The sequence below is a fragment of the Callospermophilus lateralis genome, chromosome 7 (genome assembly GCF_048772815.1).
Source record: "Callospermophilus lateralis isolate mCalLat2 chromosome 7, mCalLat2.hap1, whole genome shotgun sequence".
NCBI classification, from domain to species: domain Eukaryota; kingdom Metazoa; phylum Chordata; class Mammalia; order Rodentia; family Sciuridae; genus Callospermophilus; species Callospermophilus lateralis.
In genome coordinates, this window is record NC_135311.1 from 15,470,657 (window position 1) to 15,494,750 (window position 24,094).

The following is a 24,094-nucleotide window of genomic DNA, read 5'->3' on the forward strand; positions in this document are numbered from 1 at the left end:
ACCAGAAAAACATAATATATAGTGTCATTGAATTACTTGAAATACTAGGAAAGAAAAAGCTGAGTTTAATAATTATTTGTTCAAAATTATTGATGGCCTCACTAGTCCTAATGATCCAAAATAAGAAATAACGCAAATGTTCTTGAATGTTAACATTAACAATTTGTAGTGAATCCATAAAATATAAAAGCAGTCATCAATACAAAGGAACACTTTACTGATGCACACATACTTATTGACTCTCACAGATACTGTATAGTTCAGCAGCTGTATTTGAATTATATTGCATGATGTCAGGCAAAATAAAAATGTAGTTCTATAATCTATTACACTAACATCCTTCTGGGAACAAAATGTTGCATGTGAAAGAGAATGTTTTTTTGGGGGGATGATGTAAATATTCTGTGCTTAAAAACAGTGAAGGTTTTTTTTATCATTCTATTTGTTAAAAATACATATAATATATTTCTATGACATTCAAGAAATGGACATATGACCTCACCAAAAATAAATATACAAGGAGAGGGGCTCGTCACTGGTTCCCAGTTGAAAATGCATTAGCTCTGTGTGGTTTCCTTGTGTGTTTTGTGGATTTGTCCACTTCATCCTTTCATCTGGGGTTTATAGAAAACAGATTTGCTATGTTGAAAAAAAAAAGGATTATTTTCTTATATCTTCAGGTATTTAGTCAAACTTCTGGTGGAAAAAATATTCTTTTTCAGCACATCCATCTTGTTCTCTTACTTTCATATCAGGAGACTGTTTCATGAATAGAATGTCTAGGTTTAGTGTAGGTTAAAAAGTAGACTATGAAAACCAAAGAAAAGCAACAAACTAAGTTGCCTGTATATTGTGTGTTATGCACATATTTTTACTATTATCTCCTGATGAGAAATAAAAATGATTCATTTAGCTTTATTTTCAAAACATAGTCCAATTTGATTTACCCAAATTATTCCCTATTAAAAAAAAGAAACAAAAAAACAAAAAAACTTGAGTGTTCTTGAAAGTGTTTGAATAGTAAAAAGTAGTAAAGGATCTGAAGCTGAAAAGAATTATGCTTCTATAGCAGAGTATAATTTTTTAGTTACTAAATTCCATAATTTTTTGGGGGGTGCTGGGGATTCAACCTAGGGTCTTTTGCATTCAAGGCAAGCATTCTACCAATTTAACTATATCAAGAGCCCTAGAAAAGTTGCATGATTATGGTGACCTAAGAAAATCTTTGAGTTTTTGAGGTAGGCAGTTGTGATTCTGAGTTCAAAACCTGACTAGACTCTTAGAATCTGTGGTATGGTAAAATTTTATAAATTTAGAATAGACATACAAATATTCTCTGAAAGAAAAGATAAAAAAGTATAAAATGCAAAAATATCTCCAGTTCCATATCCTTCCCTGTATCCCAGCAAATTGGCAATACTCTTTTATAGCTGTTTTTATTAAGAGATAATATCTCTTCATCAATATGTGAATTAAAAATTATCAATATGTGAATAAAAAATAGAAAATATGGAAATGTACTGGTATTGTTCTTAGACATAGAGTGTATTGATGTCTTCCCATTTTTATCTTTGTAAATCCCACCATCTTAAGAAGAAGAAGCTCATATTAGGCTTATGAAGGAGAAGAGTCCATGGATGAGAATGAAAAGACTAGAGTGGACAGCCATCTCTCTTCCAGGACAGGGTAACCATGTCAAATAGCATAACATATGCTTGTAAAAATTTCTGCTGAAATCAGAATAGCCCAGATAAGCCCAGTCTAAATTTGGCTTACTCATAAACTGTTCATTTGAATCATGAATTAGTAAGTTTGCTGGTAGTTTATAATACTTGACAAATTGGTAATACTTGATAGCTTAAATACATTTAATAGAAACAGGAAGCCAGAATTCAAAACATGCTAATTTCAAGATAACTGCATAGATTTAGGCAAGGAAAAAGCACTGAATTTTTTTTTACTTGATTTAACATTGAAAGTTCTATAAAATGATTTTGGTAATGCCAAAATGCATGTAGACATGAAAATGTTATTAGTACTTTAACTCACAGCATACTCCACACCAGACAACCATAGCTGGATCACTAGGATGAAGGCCCAATGGCAAAATAAAAAAGTTTTAATCTTTTTGTCCACAACTAAATTTTAGTCTCAAGGTGTAGACTGACATGAAGACATGAGGACACTTCCCGCAGGATCTGCATCATCCTCTGTTTGCTGTCTAATATATGAAAAGGCTACTGACCTTAACAATTATCACTTTAGAATAATGGCCTGCCTTAGACAACTCTCATCTTATAGCACACTCCTGGGTCTAAAAATACCATTTCTTTCTCATTTGGTTTAAAGAAGAAATATTATTAAGAAAGACATGTTTTTCAGCTCTAATAAGAAAGGAAGGTTTCAGTTATTCAATTTTCTGCAGTCTAGGAAACCACAGCACTCAGATATACACTTGTGATGTGGCACCCATTTGCCACATGTGGCTAATGAATTTTTGGAATGTGGCTTATCTACATTGAGAAGTATTAGAAGTGAAAAGAAGTGTGAGAATTGAAAGTTGAATGAAAAATACATGTAGTTAGCTAACAAATTTCATTGTTTATATATTAGAATGATAAAATTATGGATATTTTGTGTTAAAAATATAATAGTTTTCTTAGAAAATATAGTCATAATTTTATTATGTAATAAAATTTTTAATTATTTTATAACTTAAATTATTATAAAGTACCAATTTTGTGATAACTTACGAATTATAAGAATTTATTTATAAATTATTATAATTATTTTATTTGTTTTACTTGTGACCTCTAAAAGTTCAGTTACACATATATTTATCATTTTATTTCTTTTAACTATGATGCTATAGAAGATTGACTACTTTTTCTAAAATCTAGCTGCATCAAAATTTCTGAACATGAGCTCAGTGTGTTGTTGCATACCTATAATGCTGGTGAGTCAGGAAAGTAAAGAAAGTTAATCACAAGCTTAGGGCCAGCCTCAAAGACTTAGTGAGATTCTTGAAAAAAAAAAATAAATATATATATATATATTTTGAAAACAACTGGAGACATTTCTCAGTAATACATCACTGGAGTCTATCCCTGGAACCAAACAAACAAGCCTCATTTAGCCAGAGTATGAAGATTATGAAACCCAAAAATGTAAAGTAATTCCTACTATATTATTTGCATTTTTAATCTGTCATTGGCATTATTGTCACTGATAATTGATGTAACATTATATTAAACATTAAATACCTATGTCCCTTTGTATAGCCAAGTCTTCTTGCACATAGAAAGCTCTGCTGAGAAGGAATAAAATTAATATTTTGTTATTTTGGGGTCCTATAGCCTGAGTTGAAATTGTTTCACCTTCCACTCAGAGGCAGAGGGGTCTGAGCTTGGTATTTTTTATATTCAGGTAAAAATTATTCAATCAGAAGTGATTTGGGTGATAATTATTGAATCAGAGCAACAACCAAAGAATAGAGGGTAGGCTTCAAAATCCGGGAGACAATTCATCTCTGTCTCAGGCAAATCTCTTGATTCATCTCCAGGTTTTGTGATGTCTGGGTGACTCTGTCACGGGCACTTTTACTCTAACATTCAGGATCTAGATTATTTTTAAAAATGATATGTCTGCAGGATTGGGCATTATGAAACAGAAGAAAGGGGCAGAATAAAACTAGTCAGAACTAATTGTGAGAACCTGGGTTTCCTGAGGTCACCTTTGTAATCCTTTAACCTGGCTTAAATTTGATAAAGCTCAATATACTGCCCCTCTGTCCCTAAGAATGGGGTTGACAGTCAGGATTTTACTTTTTGTCCTATGCCAGATTGGTGACCTCTGCCTGGCCTGAAACCAACTCTGTACTTTCTTGCCTACACCCCTTCAGAGTGGATATTAAAGACAGGACCAGGACATGAGAATTTTGATTCATGTAAATAATTAATATTTGGGAGGAGCTATGGTCCAAGGTGTTTTCAGTTTCTCTTTCCTTACAAGGTGGCACCCATTTTTAATTACATTTTCCTAATGTGTGGTAAGCATGTTTTTCTGAAGTTTCATCTTTTCTCAGCTAATTTACTATAATATGAAGTATGGTTCCCTGGAACATTTCAAATAACACAGGGTTTTAAATCAGCTTTTCCCCTTAGGTTTGGATGGAATTTTAAAAAGTGAGTGTGTGTGTGCATTTGTGTGGTTGTACTTTCACATGAGAGGAACATGTGGTTATAACATGAAACTCTTTGAAAAAGTATTTGTACCTAATGCCAGGTGTGAAGATGCATGTTCATAATCTCAGCATTTTAGTAGGATGAAAAAAGAGGATCAATATATTAAAAATAAAAAAATATAAAAGGGAGGGAAATGATGCTAAGTGTGTAGGCAGTCCTGAGTTTAATCCTTGGTATCAAAATTAAAAACAAATCTTTGAACCTTTTTGTTTATTTCTCTTTTATAAGAATAGACAGCAAGTTTAGGGCCCCCTTAAGAAACTTTAGAGTGTGATGTCTCTTAAATATCTGCCATGTCTTTGAGTGGTCATGGTGTAAAAATTACATGAATCTGACCCAAGGTGCCCACAGCTTCCATGTTTGTTGAATTACCTGCAGAATACCAACTTGTGTGTAACTCTCCCTTCCCTCAGAGCAGCCTGCAATCAGAGAATGGTGCACCTTGTTGGACTACCTGGATACTCTAGACATTACAGGAATATTCTTTATATAGTTTCATCTAAATAGATCAAATATTAAAATATTTGATCTATTTAGGTGCTTCTGTATCTTAAAAGAAAGGCAAATATTATTTTTGTCCTCCCTTTCCTTACTCATCTCGGGAAAAATGATTATAAGGTGCCAGAATTTGGAAGGAAAATAAACTGTACCAAGAATTCTGGAAAAAAAAAATCCTAGTGTGTTTGTTCAGAAGTCTTCAAAGAAAAACTCACTATGTGCTAATTGAAAGACATAATGTAGTACCTCAAAGTTTGGGGTGGTAACCAAATATTTAAGTAAATGGAATGGCGGATGAAGAATGTCTCATTTTGTTTAACATTTCATTACCTATGAAATGTAATTTATCACTAATATTTGAAAGATTAAAAAAATGTTTCCAAAGAGAAAAGATAGAGGAAAATTTTAGAATAAAATTGTATTCAAACTAAGGTCAATTTTTGAGCCTGCAATAGAACATTATTGAAGGTTAAGTTAGATCTTAATTCTATTTGTGGTTATAGTTTTCATTGCTGTGGAGCTATTTCTAGAATATCAGATTGGAAAAATTTAGAGATAGGTAATAAGCAGCTTTTTTTTCTAAATCTATATTGCAATACTTCAAATTTATCAAATATAAGATATGGATGCATCTAAAATCTTAGGCTGTCAAGGGCTTGTTTTTAGAAAAAAAAAGAAGAAGGTGAAAAGCAGGTGGACCAAAGGAGTTTAGAACATTTATGTCTTTCTGGGAACATTAGGACATGCCAGTAATAACAACTACCTGGAAGTTGAGGGAGAAAGGTCAAAGTTCAAGATTTGTGTAGTAACTTAGTGAGACACTATCTCAAAAGGAAAAATAAATTAAAAGGCATAGGATATATCTCAGTTGTAGAATTCTCCTGTACCAAAAAAATAATTATATCAAAATTCCAAATGAAGGGTCCCTTACCCTGAAGCCAATGAATAAGTATTTTAAGAAAATTGAATATATGTTGGTTTGGGCTGAGATGCGATGGCTCAATATTCTAAGGGTTTCACATAGAGAAGAAACTTAAGCTTCATTTTTATTTTTTCTTTTAGAAATATTTTGTTCTTACCCCTGAATGTAAAAGTGTTCAATTAAATATTTTTGATGAAAAAAATGGAAATATGCAGAATGAGTAACTGAATCAGCATATTTAAAATAGTGAGGATCTTCTAAATCATAATGGGAAGGGGGCTCTTCACTGCTGTAGCAGAACAGAAAAATTGGAGGTAATATCTTCAACAAGTTATTTCCTAAAATGGCCTATATAGTGTCCAATTTTTCTCTCACATTTTTTATGTTCTATGCAAGTTTTCCATTGTCAACTTCCTGATTTATATAATTTATAAGAACCTGGTATCCATAAGTGTGTTCTTTTTTTATCAGAATAAGTAACTTGAGCATGTAGATATTGAGATGTTAAATTATAGAAAATGAATCATAAATATAAATGTTTTTCTATTCTGGGGCTTGAAACTGGTACCTCAGTTAGTAAAATTTGAAAGGAGTGAACCTTAACCTTGTGGGATCTGTACTAAATGGTATCATAAATGAATTATTGGACTACTGGTTGTCGAAACAATAGTTGTTGTGAAAATTTGAGTATTTGGTATCAAAAGGGGTTGCAGAGTCAGGAGTGGTGGCACACACCTGACATCACAGTTTTGTGGAAAAATGAGGTAGAAAGAAAGTAAGTTTGAGTCCGGTCTCAGTAATTTAGAAGCCCTAAGCAATTTTGTGAGCCCAATCATCAAAATTAAAAAAAAAAAAATTAAACTTCTAGAAATGCCTTTCTGGGTTAGAGTGCCCTTGGGTTAAATATCTAAATAATAATAATAATAACAACAACAACAATAATACAGGAAAAAGACATCACAGATCAGAACCTTAAACTAACTTCACGTATGTGTTTATTCACTAGTGATAATTGAGACCCTGGAAAAAGTAGTATTTTTATGCTGTCAGGGAGGCATTTAGGGTGCCAGAACCTTACAGAATTTTTTTGTTAACTACTTGGTATTCTCTCACTTCCTACTTTGAAACGAGCCAGATGAGTATACAGTTTCACAGTGAGAGTGGTTATCCAAATCTGGGAATGTTAAACTGATGTGTCAGTTTCCTTATAAACGGAGAGATTAACAGTCTATTCACTTAATTTGCTTTTTAATTTGTTTATAACTTTTTGCCATGTAATTCAAGTTGACCCAAGGACCTAAGTGTTTTGTAATAGTTTGACAGTTAAAATTTTTATTCTATCATTTTAGAAGTGAGTTGTGATGTTGTGGTCTCAAGAAGTAAAAGTAATTTTTTAAATACAGTACTTGTTTTATGGTATGTGTAAATATGAGAAGATAGACAACTTTGACCATTCACATAATTATGTGGACTGTTGGATGTTTTCGTGTGTCTTTAGTGATCTCATATGGTCACTGAGGTGACCGCTGTTGTATGAGTAAAATTATTACTTATAATTTTGCTATGCATGTCTCAAGTATCATTGCTTTGTTTGTTTGTGCTTCTTTTGAATATTCAATAACTAATTGCTACTATTATTCATCCTTTGGGATTATGTTGGATTTTTTTCCACTTCTTTGCCTCAGTGTTTTACTTCACATATGCTGCTCCCTGGGTTCCATTATACAAACTATCCACCAATTTTGCTGCTTGTAACTAATTATTAGGGCTGGGGATATCGCTTAGTTGGTAGAGTGCTTGCCTTGCATACACAAGGCCCTGGGTTCAATCCCCAGCACCACAAAAAAAGTATCTTACTGAATGGATGAGGTCACTACTATATGTGAAAGACACTTCTTTTAACTCTCAGTACATTTTTTATGAAATAAATACTATGTCATTAATCATATAGTTTATGTGATATGCATTTACTCATTTTTATTTCAGGAACCATTGACATTAAGTGATGTGATCATTGATTTTTCTGAAGAGGAATGGAAATGCCTGGACCATTCTCAGCAGACTTTATATGGAGATGTGATGTTAGAGATCTGTAGAAACCTACTCTTTATTGGTGAGCCAAAATTTAAGTCAGAATTTCTAATTCAAAACTAAGAATTATTTTTTTTTAAACTTTGTAGAGTGTCTTATTGCAATTTCTATTCTGCATGAAAAAAAAGTTTTAGATTCTTATTTTTAGGACAAAGATTGGAAATTGTTTATGTAGAAAAGGATGGTTTTTCTTTCTATGTTTAATTTATCTTTTCTAGGTAGTCGTCACAATGTAGAGAATGAAAATGGTTTCAAATTATTTTAGTGTTTTTGTCTGGAAAAAAAATGGGAAATAATTGTGTAGAATCTTATGGGGTATTTTCTTTTTCTTTTTTTCTAATGAGGACAACATTAAGAAGACTTCTGTAGTTACCAAGAAAATAACAAATTGTGACACATTTCATTTTTCATCAAAAATTTTTGCTTTCTTGAAGTAATCCTTGGTCACCTTTCTGTCCCCAAAGAAATAACCTTGGGATTTGAAGAGAAAACTGACAGTAGACATATCAAAGTGGGTAGAAATCAATGAATCAAAGAATACAGATAAGAGGTCCAAATGTCAAAGAGGAATTCACATGTTAAAATGTTAATTGATAAGCTAAAATCCAACAGAAATTAGTTTTTCAAGCCTAGGTTTGTTTCTATTGCAATCAATAAAGAGCATTCCATGCTCTATATTTACCATGCAATCAATTATTTAAGCTCCTTCTTGTCCTCCAGTGATCTCCCTACATTCAAATTAACAAAGTATTGTAGGACAGTAAAAAAGAAGACACATAGACAAGAGGCAGGAAAGGTGGCATCATGGCAAAGAGGCCAAGCTGCCAAGCTTTATTTGTATCAATAGGTTAATTTAGGTCATTGGCATCATGACTACATATTGTCATTTTATTACTAGGCAGGTTAGAAATTTAGCATCATTATGCACTTTATTCCTCAGTTATATACTAAGTTACAATGTGCAAACTTAGGAGTTTTGTATAGCTCTCAAGAAATTCCATTGTATAAAGTTACTATTATGTAGAGAGTTTCATGCTCAAAAAAGAGAGAGTTCCTTTATTCTCAGGAGCTGTCTTCCAGAGATCATGTTTGAGGCTGATAAGACTCTAGTGCAGAGCCTTTTTGAGCAGAGCATTGCCATAGCAGCTTGACATTGCACATGCATTTAATTACATTACTAGTTCCTACGGAAAATTCCAGGGCATTCTAAGGGTGGGAAACAGAGTGCCTGTTACCCCTGGCCTAGGAATTTGCTCACCAGAGGAATGATTCTCTGTATATTTCCACAGTCAGAATCCCTACAAAATATTCCACAATGCCTGTGAGGATATGCATAACCTGGCACATTTGAATTCGGGGGCTCCCTTGAACATCTGCTAATTTCCGAACACCTCTAAGTAAAACCATAATATATTAATATTATAGAAGATTTTTTTAAATATAATTTAAATATTTATTCATTCAAAATTTTCTCATGAAAGCTTTATATGAATGCTTATACTGGACATTGTGAATTTATTCTGCTATGTAATGAATAGCAGTAATTCACAATGCCTGCTCCTAGTGGTTATGTGAGTATAGCTGATCAATGTGGTTTAAAGAAGAATTTTAAGGGCTTAGACTGTAGTTTAGTGGCAGCGGGCTTGCCTCATACATGTGAGGTACTGTGTTTGATCCTTAGCACTACATAAAAATAAACAGATAAAATAAATGTATTCTGTCCACCTATAACTACAAAATAATTAAAAGAAAGATTTCTATTGTAATACAATTATTCAGAATTTTGTGGGTTACATTACTCTAATTCTTGTGTCTTTTTTGACTTTCACTCTTTAGACAGCTGCAGCGTTTTCATTAGTTTTTCTCACATCAGTGATATTGTTTTTATTTTTATATCTATATGTTTTGATTAAATAGAAATTATCATAATTTGTCACTTCAGGAAAACATTAGTGAAATTAGACTGCACTTGAACCAAGTGCCAATTTTCAATCAAGCTTTCTATACTTTTACTTACATGTATAAATATTACCCCTGATTTATTTATGATTTATATATAGTGCCTTGATTGTTTACCCTGTTCTTGTGCTTATTCATGTAATGTACCTAAATTTTGTTATATATGTACACACTGTAGATTGAACTCAAGAGTTTCTATATATATAAATTTTGTTTGAACTCAGAGGTTCTTATAATATTTACCTTCATCATCACCCCCTTTTGACTTTTAGTTTAAAATAGACTCTTGCTAAGTGGCTAAAGCTAAAAATGTATTTCCATGCCTCAGCCTTCCAAGTAGCTAGAATTAATGGCATATTCATCATCTCTCTATATATGAATCTGTTCTTTTGTCTAGGAGTAAGATTTTAGCTTTTTAAAGGTACCACAAAGATTTTTACAATTCTTTTAACTTTTATATATTTGTCAAATTTGTAATTGTGATCAAAACTGTGTAACTTTCCTGAATACTGTCTTATATATTTTAAATTTACTGGTCAGTAGTGTTCTTTCAAAATTTTTTGCAACATTTTTTCTAGAAAGTTTGTGTGAACTAAAAAATAAGTTCACTTTTCATCCAAACAAGTGCTCCTTTGTCACACTTTTTCATCCCTGATGCCATTCCTTTTGGTCTGTATATTTGACTACAGTAGATATCTCTCATAAGTAGAATTACCCGTTTTTTTGTTTTGTTTTGTTTTGTTTTTTTTTTTTTGTCAATTACTATTTCACTTAACACACTATACTAAAAGTTGACCATTGTAAATATTATATAATTTCTTATCTTTGAAAAGTTTGAAAACTTTTCATAGTTCATTGGAAATTGCCTTCATGTAATTATGTGAAATGATATTCACTTGGTCTCTATTGAATGTTGTTTTAATGAGAATAGATCTGTAAATATATTTTAATTTTATCATCAAGTTGAGGGCTAGTTGATGTACTTTCAGTTTTCTTACTTGTGGCTTTCTCAATTACCCTCAAAATATATTGAATATTGTAGCTTTTATTACTTTTATATCAGGAAGTAGTTTATAAAAAATTTTATGCACCCAGAATATTCCACAGAATTGTTCAAATAACTTATTTGTTTATACAAAAGTAATATTGATTAATTGGTATTACATGGACTGCTTGAATTATTTGGGGTGCTATAGGATTTTTATTTCTTTTTTTTTAGCAGAGGTTCTTTACAATTAAGCCTCATCAACAACCCTTTTTTGGGAAGGGTACTGGGGATTGATCTCTGAGGCACTTAGACACTGAGCTACATCCCAAGCCCCCATTTTTTATTTTATTTAGAAATATGGTCTCCTTGATTTGCTTAGTACCTTTCTTTTGATGAGGCTGGCTTTGAACTCAAAATCTTCCTGTCAGACTCCCAAGCTGCTTGAATTACAGATGTGTGTTATCATGTCTGGCTGGCAGCTATTTTTATATTTCTTTTTGTTACGGTGTCTATCTAAGTTGCTTAGGGCCTTGTTTAATCACTGAATTTGGCTTTAAACTCATATTCATAAATTTTGAATATAACTTTCACTTTTGTTTTGGAACTTATTATGTCATGTTAGAAAGCAACTTCAATATATATCTTTAACATTTGTTTTGTGCTTTTAACCTGATCTCTTTGGAATAATATTCCATACACAATAGAGAAGATTGCCTCTGTAAACCTAATTAGTTTTTAATGCATTTTGAAGTTTTTTTTTTTGTTGTTTGTTTTGTTTTGTTTTGTTTTAATTCCCTAGGTGCTAAAGCAATGCTATTTTTTTTCTTTGCATTAATTGGGAATTGATGTCTCCTACTACAGCTTTGTTGCTTTCTATGATGTTGAATTTTTAGTATGTGTTTTCTTTCTATATATGAAAAATATGATTTGTGTTACAAATATATTCACTATGATTGTATTCCCAGGATTGGTCATAATTATCTTTATATAATAATCTACTTTGTCTCTTATTTATATAGTATTATAATCTTTGCAATTTTGAATGTAATATTTGTTATATCTTTTTGATTTAGTCTTTTTGTGACCTTATATCTAAAGACAATCTTCTGTATATTTACATCTGAAATAGTTAACATATTTTTAGGTTTAATCTTGTTAGTCACATTGTGTTCTGATTAGGTTTTTTCAAAAGAGTTTATTTGTACTTAAGTTACTGATGAGGAAGAACTTACTTCTGTAGTTTTCAAGTTTTGTTTATTTCTTATAATTTTTTCTACTATTAAAAAACTGCCTTAATTTGTAGTTCATAAATTTTTATAGTGATAGTTCATTTTTTTCCTATTTTTTATCTTTGATGTTTATTTTGTCATTATTTAGAATTACATAAAAGTACTTAAAAACAGTAGAATAAATTGGAAATAACATTCTTATGTTCTTATGTGAATACACAACCAGTGTAACTCTACAAAATTTACCACCACAAAAAATAGGTAGTTATACTTTATGAATGTATAATATGTGAAGATATGTTCTACTGTCATGTATTACTATAGAAGAAATTTTAAAAATTTCTTAGTTTGCACTATGTTTCAAATTGAATTAACTTTGGTTTTCTAAGATAATCAGTATCTTTACTGTGTTGCCATGATTTATTATTGATTTCACAACTGATTTTCTAACTTATGCTGATTAACAAAGAATTATGAAAATTTTTACGCTTTATTTTTCCAAATTCTATAGTAGAATCAAATGTTTTATGTACAACAATGAAAGTAAAATAAAATATATATTTGTATATGTATATTTATATTTTTTTCACATAAGCTTTCAAATTTTTTATCATTTCTGTTGTGCAGATTTATTTTATTGGAAAGATTCCATTGATTATTTCTCTTAGAGCAGGCCAAGAAGTAAAGTCATTTTTGAATATGTATATATCTTAAGCCTGTATTTTTCTTAAAGTTTAAAAAATGGTATTGGTGGATAAAGTATTCTAGGTTCATATTTACTTTTTCTTTCAACACACATACCTTTATGCTCCAATTTTTTTCTGAAAGCCTTCTGCAAAGAAATCAATGGTTAACCATAAAACAATATCATTATAATTAAAATTTCTCTTTTTCCTAGTCATATCAAAATTTTTTCTTGAAGAGTTTCAAAAGTTTGATTATAAATTTATTAACTTGTGTTATTTATTTATTTATTGGTACTGTGGATTTAACTCAGGGTCACTCAATACTTGAACCACATCACCAGCCTGTTTTGTCTTTTGTTTAGAAACAGAGTCTCACTGAGGTGCTTCATGCATCACCATTGCTGAGTCTGTCTTTGAACTCATAATCCTCCTGCCTTAGCCTCCCCAGATGCAGGGATTAGAGTCATACACTACATTATCCAGACCTGCCTGTGTCTTTTAATTAATTCTGGCCTTTAATATATTCTTCAAATTTCTAAATGTATGAGACTGTGTGTGTGTGGGTGTGTGCATGTGTGGTGCCAGGAATTAAGCCCCACCTTTTGCATGTGAAGTAAACATTCTACCATCTGAGCTGTGTCCCCAGCCTGAGGCATTGTTTTATAAAAAATATTTTTAGTATATAATTTCTGCTTTTTCTGTCGCTATTTTTTTTTCTGAATTTCTTTCAATTTTCTACATTGTTATTTATTTTATTAAATATCTTTCAAGTAGTTATTTGGCATTGCTTAGTTATTTAACAACATCAACTTTTTAAGTCTCAATTACTAGTGTTATATTCTTTGTTTGCTTGAGTTGATAATACCCTTTATTATAGGAGCTATTATTTTCATTGAAATTTTTATATTTAAAATCTGTTAAACTACATCATTAAAGTCATTTTGGAAAATATTTGTAAGTTACAAAGGAAACAAAAACAGGTCATGTGCAATGATATGTCAATGTAATTCCATATAACTGGGAAGCTGAGGCAGTGGAATGCCAGTTTGAAATAAATTTCAGCATCTTTCTGATAGAAGTGTCTCAAAAAAAGCATAAATACAGAAGTGTCTTTGGATATAGTTTAGTGATAGAATACTCCTGTATTCAATCTTAAGAAACAATCCCCAAAGAGATAACAAATAAGTAAGAGACATTCATTTCCTGCAACATTTGTGTCACAGGTGGAGTCTGAGTATTTTGAAGTGAAGGGCTGTGATTTGACATTGTTGTGGTAATAGTAGTCAGTTTGAATGTTGTCCTCATCTGTGGTGCTATAAATTTTTTTTTTATTTTTATTTATTTATTTATTTATTTTTTTATTGGTTATTCAAAACATTACAAAGATTGCAGAATCACATCGGTTATAAATTTTTAAGATGATTTTCAAAGTTTTCACAACTTTTGTCAGTGTATTCTAGTAAACTCTGTATAGTTTTTGAGTAAAAGTGGCTTTGAATTATACTGTTCTCTGACTATCCTCCCAATTTTATAAAATTTTATATATTTGCAGAGTATATTCATCATAGTGTAGTAAGTGGAATAACTTGCTATTTTAATTTTTTTCAGGTATGACTTCTAGTCAAAACCAAGAATTTTCAGGAGAGCAAGAAATAAAATGTTTTTTGCAAAACTTGATAAAGAGAAGGTATGTATAACAAGACAGGTAATGCTTAATTTTAAATAAGGAATAGAAATTGAAAGAGAAGGAAATTTTAAAAATTCTTTAAATGAAGAAAAAACATGAAAATTATTTATACACAAAATTACACAAAAATGCCCCAAATTTATTTAACCAAGCATTCATCAGGTTATATTATTATAAACATCTCAAAAGATTGACTGCTCAAATGTGCCAGTCACTTTTTTAAAAATTTTTTTTTTATTGTTGGTTGTTCAAAACATTACATAGTTCTTGATATATCATATTTCACACTTTGATTCAAGTGGGTTATGAACTCCCATTTTTACCCCGTATAAAAATTGCAGAATCACATCAGTTACACTTCCATTGATTTATATATTGCCATACTAGTGTCTGTTGTATTCTGCTGCCTTTCCTATCCTTTACTATCCCCCTCCCCTCTCCTCCCCTCCCCTCTTTTCTCTCTACTCCCTCTACTGCAGTTCATATCTCCCCCTTGTATTATTTTTCCCTTTCCCCTCGCTACCTCTTGTATGTAATTTTGTATAACCCTGAGGGTCTCCTTCCATTTCCATGCAATTTCCCTTCTCCCTCCCTTTCCCTCCTACCTCTCATCCCTGTTTAATGTTAATCTTCTTCTCATGCTCTTTGTCCCTACTCTGTTCTTAGTTACTCTCCTTATATCAAAGAAGACATTTGGCATTTGTTTTTTAGGGATTGGCTGGCTTCACTTAGCATAATCTGCTCTAATGCCATCCATTTCCCTCCAAATTCTATGATTTTGTCATTTTTTAATGCAGAGTAATACTCCATTGTGTATAAATGCCACATTTTTTTTATTCATTTGTCTATTGAAGGGCATCTAGGTAACATGGTGCCAGTCACTTTTTATTTGGTTAAAACTTTTAATTACATTATTATAGTCGTAAAATTTTTACTACTTTGTATTCTGTGTAAAAAAAAACTTACAATTCAAATTTTTTTCAAATTCAAAAATATGTATCAAATTTCATATATATGTGATATTTGCAAGCCATTATGAAGCTGCACCTTAACAATATCTTCAGGAAAATAAAGATGCAACAAGTTTGCTCAGCTTTAGAAATAGGAAAGTTATTTAAATTTTATTTTATTTTTTATTAGCTACACATGACATTAAAATGATCTTGGCAATTCATACATTTGAATCATTGGGGTATAATTTCTCATTTTTCTAATCGTACAGATTGCAGAATCACACTGGTCATAGAATCACCTATACACATACAGCAATCATAAGGTCTATTTTATTCTGCTGCCCTTCCTATCCCCCCTACTCCTCCCCTCCCCTCCCATCATTTCTCTCTATCCAATCTAATGTGACACACTTTTTTTTCTTTTTCTCATCACAACATCATACATGTATTCTGTATAACGATGAGGTTCTTCTTCCATCTTCAGTGCAACTCCCCTTCTCCCTCTTTTTCCCTCCACCTCTACTCCCTATTTAGTGGTAGTCTTCTTCTCATGCTCTTCCTCCCTATCCCATTTTGAGTCACCCCACTTATGTAAGAGAAGACATTTGGCATTTGTTTTTTAGGGATTGGCTAACTTTACTTAGCGTAATCTGCTCTAATGCCATCCATTTCCCTGCAAATGCCATGATCTTGTTATATTTTAGTGCTGAGTAATATTCCATTATGTATAAATGCCACATTTTTTAATCTATTCATCTATTGAAGGGCATTTAGGTTGGGTCCACATTCTAACTATTGTGAATTGTGCTCTATAAACATTGATGTTGCTGTGTCCCTGTAGTATGCTCTTTTTAGGTCTTTTGGGTATAGTCTGAGAAGGGGAATAGCTGCATCAAATGGTGGATCCATTCCCAGCTTTCCAAGGAATCTCCATACTTCTTTCCAAATTGGCTGCACCAATTTGCAGTCCCACCAGCAATGTATGAGTGTACCTATTTCCCCGCATCCTCACCAACACTTATTGTTGTTTGCCTTCATAATGGCTGCCATTATTATTGGAGTGAGATGGTATCTTAGAGTAGTTTTAATTTGTATTTCTCTGATTGATAAAGATGGTGAGCATTTTTTCATGTATTTGTTGATTGATTGTATATCCTCTTCTGAGTAGTGTCTGTTCAAGTCCTTGGCCCATTTGTTGATTGGGTTATCTATTTATTGTTGTTATTGTTTAACTTTTTCAGTTCTTTGTATATTCTAGAGATTAGAGCTCTATTTGATATTTGAGGGGTAAAAATTTGTTCCCAGGATGTAGGCTCCCTATTCACTTCCCATATTATTTCTTTTGCTGACAAAAAACTTTTTAGTTTGGATTCATTCCATTTGTTGATTCTTGGTTTTAAGTCTTGTGCTATAGGTGTCTTATTAAGGAATTTGGGGCCTGCCCCCATGAGATGAAGATTAGGGTCAACATTATCTTCTATTAGATGCAGAGTCTCTGGTTTGATTCCGAGCACCTTGATCCATTTTGAGTTGACTTTTGTGCATGGTGAGAGAAAGGGATTCAATTTCATTTTGTTGCATATGGATTTCCAGTTCTCCCAGCACCATTTGTTGAAGATGCTATCCTTTCTCCATTGCATGTTTTTAGCACCTTTGTCTAACATAAGGTAGTTGTAATTTTGTAGATTTGTCTCTGTATCCTCTATTCTGTACCATTGAACTACCAGCCTGTTTTCCTGCCAGTACCATGATGTTTTTGTTACTATTGCTCTATAGTATAGTTTAAAATCTGGAATTGCGATACCACCAGTTTCACTCTTCCTGCTTAGAATTACTTTAGCTGTTCTGGGTCTTTTATTTTTCCAGATGAATTTCATGTTTGCTTTTTCTATTTCTGCAAGGAATGTCATTGGGATTTTGATGAGAATTGCATTGAATCTGTAAAGTGCTTTTGGTGATATGGCCATTTTAATAATATTAATTCTACCAATCCATGAGCAAGGTAAATCCCTCCATCTTCTAAGGTCTTATTCTATTTCTTTCTTCAGGGATCTTTAGTTTTCATTGTATAGATATTTTACCTCTTTTGTTAGGTTAATTCCCAGGTATTTTTTTTTTTTTTTGAGGATATTGTTAATGGAGTAGTTGTCCTTATTTCCTATTTTAGAGAATTTGTCACTGATATACAGGAATGCCTTTGATTTATTGGTATTGATTTTATATCCTGCCGCTTTGCTGAATTCATTTACTAGTTCTAGAAGTTTCTTGGTTGAACTTTTTGGGTCTACTAGGTATAGGATCATGTCATCAGCAAATAGTGCTAATTTAAGTTCTTCTTTTCCTATATTTATGCCTTTAATTTCTTTTGTCTGTCTAATTGCTCTGGCTAGTGTTTCAAGACCTATGTTGAATAGAAGTGGTGAGAGAGGGCATGCCTGTCTTGTTCCAGAGTTTAAAGGGAATACCTTCAATTTTTCTCCATTTAGAACTATTCTGGCCCGAGGCTTAGCATATATAGCTTTTACCATGTTGAGGTAATTTCCTGTTATCCCTAATTTTTCTAGTGTTTTGAACACAAAGGGATGCTGTATTTAGAAATAGGCATTTTAATGAAAAAAAAATCAATACAGTAATGAAATGCTTAAAAATTAATTATGTTTTAAAACTTTCAATAATCTCTACATGAGTGCACATTAGATAAAAGTCTACAGATCAATAATATAAAATTGCACTATTCTAATCTGTCTTTATTATAAAGTAATAAGGAGTTGATTTTCTATACAGTATATACAAATTGTCTTATCATTTAAGCCATAGCAGATGTAGATACTTGGAGAGAACTCTATATTTATGACAAAACTTTCAATATCTATAGACATGTTTCTACCCTAGGTAATTTGCAGTACATTTGTTTTTGGTGTAATACAATATTAATTCTGTAAAACTCATTAAAATTTACTTCTTATTTAAATCCTAGAAAACAGCCATATGATCATTTTAAAGAGCTTTACAATGGTAAAAGTGAGAAAGGTTTTAACCCATTCCCAAAATTTATTTATCCAAGATTTCATAACCAAAAAACAAATTACAGATATGAGGTATGTGAAAGCACTTTTATTAAAACTGCAAGCATTCCTGAACACCAGAGAATTAATATTGGAGGGAATCCCTACAAGTTACAAAAATATGTAAAAGTGTTTAAAGATTCCTCAATTGTATATCAGAGCAGTGATAAATCCTCCATAAGTAAAAGATGTAGAAAACATTTTACTCAAAATTCATCCATTACTAAAAATCACAGGCTTTACAGTGAAGCTAAACCTTACAAATATAAGAAATGGGAAAGTGTCTTTAAATGTTGTTCAAACATTTTTAAAAACTACAGTAATCATAGCGTAGAGAAAATCTGGAAATATAAAGAATGTTGCAAAGCTTTTAATAAAAAATCATACCTTAGGGGCTCGGGATGTAGCTCAAGCGGTAACGCGCTCACCTGGCATGTGTAGGGTGCTGGGTTTGATCTTCAGCACCATATAAAATAAAATAAAGATGTTGTGTCCCCCCAAAACTGAAAAATAAATATTAAATAAAGATTCTCTCTCTCTCTCTCTCTCTCTCTCTCTCTCTCTCTCTCAAAAAAAAAAAAAAATCATACCTTAGTATACAGCAGAAAATTCATACTGGAGAAAAGCCATACCAATGTAAAGAATGTGGAAAAGCTTTTAATCAAAGATCAAGCCTTACTCAACACCAGACAATTCATACTGGGGAGAAACCATACAAATGTAAAGAATGTGCCAAAGCTTTTAATAAAAAATCACACCTTATTCAACACCAGAGAATTCATACTGGGGAGAAGCCATACAAATGTAAAGAATGTGACAAAGCTTTTAATCAAAAACCATGCCTTACTCAACATCAGAAAATTCATACTGGAGAAAACCCATACGCATGTAAAATATGTGGCAAAGCTTTTAGTGGAAACTCAGGACTTATTATTCACCAGCTAATTCATACTGGTGAAAAGCCATACAAATGTAAAGAATGTGGCAAAGCTTTTAATCAAAGATCATACCTTACTCAACACCAGAGAATTCATGCTGGGGAGAAACCATACAAATGTAAACAATGTGGAAAAGCCTTTAATCAAAAATCAAACCTTAGTAAACACCAGAAAATTCATACTGGGGAGAAGCCATACAAATGTAAAGAATGTGACAAAGCTTTTAATCAAAAGTCAAGCCTTACTAAACACCAGATAATTCATACTGGAGAAAAGCCATACAATTGCAAAGAATGTGGCAAAGCATTTAATCAAAAATCAAATCTTAGTAAACACCAGAAAATTCATACTGGGGAGAAGCTATACAAATGTAAACAATGTGGCAAATCTTTTAATCAAAATTCATATCTTACTCAACACCAAAGAATTCATACTGGAGAAAAGCCATACAAATGTAAAGAATGTGGCAAAACTTTTAATCGAAGATTATACCTTATGCAACACCAGATAATTCATATTGGAGAGAAGCCATACAAATGTAAAGAATGTGGGAAAGCTTTTAATCAAAAATCAAACCTTACTCAACACCAGACAATTCATATTGGGGAGAAAGCATATAAATGTCAGTAACGTGGCAAAGCTTCTAATTGAAGATGATTCCTTAGTCAACCCCAGGGACTTCATATGGGAGAAAAGCCATACAAAGGCAAATACTATGGCAAAGCTTTTAATAAAAAATCATGCCTTATTCAACACCAGAGAACTAATTCTGGGGAAAAGTTATACAAGTGAAAAGAATATGGAAAAGCTTTTTATCAAAGATCACACATTTCTCAACACAAAAGAATTCATAGTGTGGAGAAACCCCACAAATGTAAAGAATGAGGCAAAGCTATTTCTATTAGGAAAAGTCTCATTGTTCACCAAAAAATTCATACTAGATAAGAACCATATAAATGTAAGGAATGTGGCAAAGTGTTAAGTATGCTTCAAGTGTTACCAGGCAACAGATGATTCATACTTCAAACCACCCTCACACACCTATAGACTGTAAAAGTCATTTTTTGTGGTATCACACCTTATTGGTCACCAGAAACTTCATACTGGAAGGAAAAATTACAGTTGCCCGGACATAGTTTTGGAGAGCTGACTGCATGAAACCCCACACTTGCCCAACCAGCCATGACCCAGGAGCCCATGGAAGTGAGCAGGGAGCACAGTTGGAACCTTGGCCCTCTTTCCTCCTGTGAACCACTCCAGTTCACTTGCCCCTTCCTCAATCACTCTGTATTGATTGAATTAAAATAATCTTTTTTTCAAAAGCTATGTTTGAACTTAAAGGCCACTTTTGTACCAAACCAACCCATTAATAAAACTATCTTATGACTAAAGTCTATGATCACATCAAAGTTTTTTTTTTTTTTCCATAACCTCAGATGGATAGCATGGTCCTTTGTCAATATTTATTTATTTATTTTTGTACTATACCAGGGATTGAATTCAGGGGCACTAAACCACTAAGCCACATCCAAGCCTTATTTTGTATTTCTTTAGAGACACAATTTTAATGAGTTGCTTAGGGCCTCACTTTTGTTAAGGCTGGATTTGAACTTGCGATTCTTCTGCATCAGCCTCCCGAGCTAAATGGATGAGAGGCATGCACCACTACATCCAGAAGTTAATGTCTCTTGCTCTGCAGTTAGATACAAAATTTTACTCAGGATTTGGTGTCCATAAAAACATTCAAAAGCTCTTTTTGTCATACTTCAGGTATCAGATTCTGGCTTTTAAAATGTCCTGCATGATACAATTTAGCTTTGTACATCAAATGCAGAGTTTACAAGTTTGAAACCAGATGACTGAGAAACAAAGATATTGAACAGCATAATGCAACACATCCTGTTGTTAAATCCACACATGTAGTGGGTTTGAATGATTACACTGAATAGACACCAGGAGTCTTGTCCATGACCCCTGAGCCCCCTGAGCCTCCAGAGGATCTGCACAAATGAGAATGAAGCACACTACCCTTCACTCACCCCTAAATATACTATAGAGCATTTACTATACAGACCAGGGGAAGCACTGTGTGTCTTTGTATCCAACATGTGGCTCTGCTTGCATATATATGACATCAGTTTTAGAGAACACTGATCCAGTACCTGATGAAACATAGCTGCCCTTTTTTTTCTTAAAAGAATACCATAGCCCTGCACACTTTACAAATCCATAGTGTTGTTACATTTGGAAAATAAGAATGGTTGAAAAAATGGTGTCAATGAAAAGCATTTGAACTGATGAGTCCATCCTACCAGCAACTCTTATAAGGATACCATTGTGTCACTCAGAAAAATGCAGGTCCATCCCCAGCCACACTGTGAAAGCTCAGAAAGTGAAACCTTTCCCTGGACTCATCCTTGGTTCAGCCTTCAACGTGCTTCTTCCCAGGGAATGATGGTTTTGACAGTTAATAAAGTATGAGAAAATCTCTTTCACTGCAGTACTTCAGATTCTCTCAGGATTCTGGAAGACTCAGTCTTCAGCTGGGCACAGTGGTACACACTTGTCATCCAAGCAGCAGGGGAGGGTGAGGAAGAAGGACCACAGGTTCAAATTCATCCTCAGCAATTTCACAAGAATCTAAGCAACTTAGGAAGATCATAACTCTAAAAAAGATTTGGGGATGTGGCTCAGTGGTAGAGAGCACCTTAGTTTAATCTTGTGTACAAAAAAAGTGGAAAAAAGACAAATAAACTCAGATTTTGTGGTAGTCAGACTCAGTACTTGCTGTGTGTCAGTCTGGACAATTGCATCATTTAAAAAGTGTTCTTTTTTTTTTTCAAATGATAATAGCTATAGTTACAGGGTTAACAGGAACATACCTCAATATTGTAAAAGCAATCTATGCTAAGCCTCAGGCTAGCATCATTCTGAATGGAGAAAAACTGAAGGCATTCCCTCAAAAATCTTGAACAAGACAGGGATGCCCTCTATCACCACTTCTGTTCAACATAGTTCTTGAATCACTGGCCAGAGCAATTAGACAGACAAAAGAAATTAAAGGCATAAAAATAGGAAAAGAAGAACTGAAATTATCACTATTTGCAGATGACATGATTCTATACCTAGCAGACCCAAAAGGGTCTACAAAGAAACTATTAGAGCTAATAAATGAATTCAGCAAAGTGGCAGGATATAAAATCAAAACGCATAAATCAAAGGGATTCCTGTATATCAGTGACAAATCCTCTGAAATGGAAATGAGGACAACCACTCCATTCACAATATCCTCAACAACAACAACAAAAAAATAATAAAATACTTGGGAATCAACCTAACAAAAGAGGTGAAAGACTTATACAATGAAAACTACAGAACCCTAAAGAGAGAAATAGAAGAAGATCGTAGAAGATGGAAAAGTATACCCTGTTCATGGATAGGTAGAACTAACATCATCAAAATGGCAATATTTCCAAAAGTTCTCTATAGGTTTAATGCAATGCCAATCAAAATTCCAATGGCATTTCTTGTAGAAATAGAGAAAGCAATCATGAAATTCATATGGAAAAATAAAAGACCCAGAATAGCAAAAACAATGCTAAGCAGGAAGTGTGAATCAGGTGGTATAGCTATACCAGACTTCAAACTATACTACAGAACAATAGTAACAAAAACAGCATGGTACTGGTACCAAAACAGGCGGGTGGACCAATGGTACAGAATAGAGGATGCAGAAACCAATCCACAAAATTACAAATATCTTATATTTGATAAAGGGGCTAAAAGCATGCAATGGAGGAAGGATAGCATCTTCAACAAATGGTGCTGGGAAAACTGGAAATCCATATGCAACAAAATGAAACTGAATCCCTTTCTCTTGCCATGCACAAAAGTTAACTCAAAGTGGATCAAGGAACTTGTTATCAAATCAGAGACACGGTGTCTGATAGAAGAAAAAGTTGGCTATGATCTACATACTGTGGGGTCGGGCTCCAAATTCCTCAATAGGACACCCATAGCACAAGAGTTAATAATTAGAATCAACAAATGGGACTTACTCAAACTAAAAAGTTTTTTCTCAGCAAAAGAAACAATAAGAGAGGTAAATAGGGAGCCTATGTCCTGGGAACAAATCTTTACTCCTCACACTTCAGACAGAGCCCTAATATCCAGAATATACAAAGAACTCAAAAAATTAGACAATAAGATAACAAATAACCCAATCAACAAATGGGCCAAGGACCTGAACAGACATTTCTCAGAGGAGGACATACAATCAATCAACAAGTACATGAAAAAGTGCTCACCATCTCTAGCAGTCAGAGAAATGCAAATCAAAACCACCCTAAGATTCCAACCTATTCCAGTAAGATTGGCAGCCATTAGGAAGTCAAACAACAACAAGTGCTGGCGAGGATGTGGGGAAAAGGGTTCACTTGTACATTGCTGGTGGGACTACAAATTGGTGCGGCCAATTTGGAAAGCAGTATGGAGATTTCTTGGAAAGCTCGGAATGGAACCACCATTTGACCCAGCTATTCCCCTACTCGGTCTATTCCCTAAAGACCTAAAAAGAGCATACTATAGGGACACTGCTACATCCATGTTCATAGCAGCACAATTCACAATAGCAAGACTGTGGAACCAACCTAGATGCCCTTCAATAGACGAATGGATAAAAAAAATGTGGCATTTATACACAATGGAGTATTACTCTGCATTAAAAAATGACAAAATCATAGAATTTTCATGGAAATGGATGGCATTAGAGCAGATTATGCTAAGTGAAGCTAGACAATCCCATAAAAACAAATGCCAAATGTCTTCTTTGATA

General features: G+C 32.9%; 1 protein-coding gene across 1 annotated transcript; it reads left to right on the top strand.

Moving 5' to 3' along the window:
• The first annotated feature begins 18,350 nt into the window (after positions 1-18,350).
• On the top strand, positions 18,351-20,052 carry LOC143641942 (uncharacterized). Its single transcript, XM_077110055.1, has 3 exons — positions 18,351-18,355; positions 18,918-19,882; positions 19,967-20,052. Exons 1-3 carry the CDS (start codon positions 18,351-18,353, stop codon positions 20,050-20,052), a joined length of 1,056 nt encoding a protein of 351 aa, XP_076966170.1.
• The last annotated feature ends 4,042 nt before the right edge of the window (positions 20,053-24,094 follow it).